The sequence below is a fragment of the Pygoscelis adeliae genome, unplaced genomic scaffold, assembly GCF_000699105.1.
Source record: "Pygoscelis adeliae isolate BGI_AS28 unplaced genomic scaffold, ASM69910v1 Scaffold197, whole genome shotgun sequence".
Classification (NCBI taxonomy): Eukaryota; Metazoa; Chordata; class Aves; order Sphenisciformes; family Spheniscidae; genus Pygoscelis; species Pygoscelis adeliae.
This window is the reverse complement of record NW_008825105.1, coordinates 2,782,453-2,783,871: the sequence shown is the minus strand read 5'-3', so window position 1 is coordinate 2,783,871 and position 1,419 is coordinate 2,782,453. Positions and strand designations below refer to the sequence as shown.

At 62.3% G+C, this 1,419-nt stretch overlaps 1 protein-coding gene across 1 annotated transcript in view; it reads right to left on the bottom strand.

The window, feature by feature from the left end:
• Window positions 1–1,419, bottom strand: part of SCUBE3 (signal peptide, CUB domain, EGF-like 3) — a 38,154-nt gene that overhangs the window by 9,636 nt on the left and 27,099 nt on the right. Inside the window, exon 7 of the mRNA XM_009327472.1 lies at window positions 254–373. Within this exon, the coding sequence (XP_009325747.1) occupies window positions 254–373 (120 nt within the window). The remainder of the gene's footprint in view (window positions 1–253; window positions 374–1,419) is intronic.

Here is a 1,419-nt window from a genome sequence, read left to right as displayed (position 1 = left end):
TCCGACTTGACCTGACCCCCCCTTTCCTCCTCCCCATAGGCTTCCCAGGGGAGCGGGGCCGACCATGGTGCCTTTAGCAAGGCGGCTGAGTTCTCGCGCCTGGGGGTGATCCCCGTCCCCACCCCACGGATACAAGCACCAAGCAAGCGAATGCTGTGGGCAACGTCGAGCCGAGCTCAAACTGAGCCTTTTCCAAGGGCACCGACGACACAAAGGGTGAGCAGTGAACACCCCGGCCCCGCTTGCACCCCCCTACCTTTGCACGTCTTCCTGTCGGGCTGGAGCATGAAGCCCATGGGGCAGCTGCAGTGCACGCCCGTGGCCGCGTCGTGACACTTGCTGTCGCAGCCCCCGTTGTTCACAGCACACGTCTCTGCACGGAGAGGGGAGAGAGCGGCTGGGGTGAGGGACCGGTGTTTAAAAGGCTGGAGGGGATCATGCCACCCAGATGTCCCCACGCCACCCAAATGTCCCCACGCCGCAGCCTGGGAGGCAGTGGGTGCAAACCTCCCTGCAGAGCCCACTGAAATCGCCCTTGGCTTTTCACACAGCAGTAACGAGGTCACGGAGCCCCCAAATTAATAAACACCCTGGATACAGAGCACAAGGGCCGGACGGGGGCGGGGGGGAAGGCAATAATATTTGGTGATCCCGCAGCATCTTCCGCCCCCGCAGACGACCCCGGCGCTCATTGCCTTTCCCATCGCCCTGCCACGCACCCAGGTGCTGCTCCCCAGGGATTTTGGAGGTGAAATAAGGGTGCCTGTGATTCACCCCAGGTTGCAGGCAGCGCTAAGGCAGGAAAAAGCACCCAGATTTCCCGGTTCGCCATCCAAACCCCTGCGCAACCCTCCCGCCTTCCAACAACCTGCTCTTATATACTGGGTATCTGCATTTAAGGTAGAGAGGGGAGTGGAGACAGCCCTCTCCCCTCGTTAGAGGAGGCTTCATTAATCGGAGGCAGGGAGCAGAGCAGCGCCCGGCCGTCCCGGGGAGGACGGGGTCATGGACACAGGCAGGGATGTGCAGGCAGAGCCACTGCCTGTTGCGAAACAGCCGACACTCGGGGCGCTGGGAAAAGCGGAGGTGGTTTGACAGAGGCTCTTTGCTCCCGAAACGCGTCAGCTTTTCAGCTGATGGAGGGAAAAGCGGCTCTGTGGGATTAATCCTGCCGCGTTCAGCCCCCACTTTGGCATCGGGGCCGCGTGTCCCCTGAAAACAGGGTCTGGTGGAGTCCAGCTTTGGCAGCTCCAACGAGGAGGAATTGAATTTCCAAGTGACAAAGTCACGGCACTTGCTGTGCAAAACGCAGCCAGAGCCGGGTCTCGCTGGGGGTGCCCAGGCTGCGGCTCTCTGGGGATGCAGGTGCGCAGCCCCGGTCCCCTGGTGGGATGACGGGGCGGGGGGGGGGGGTCCCGG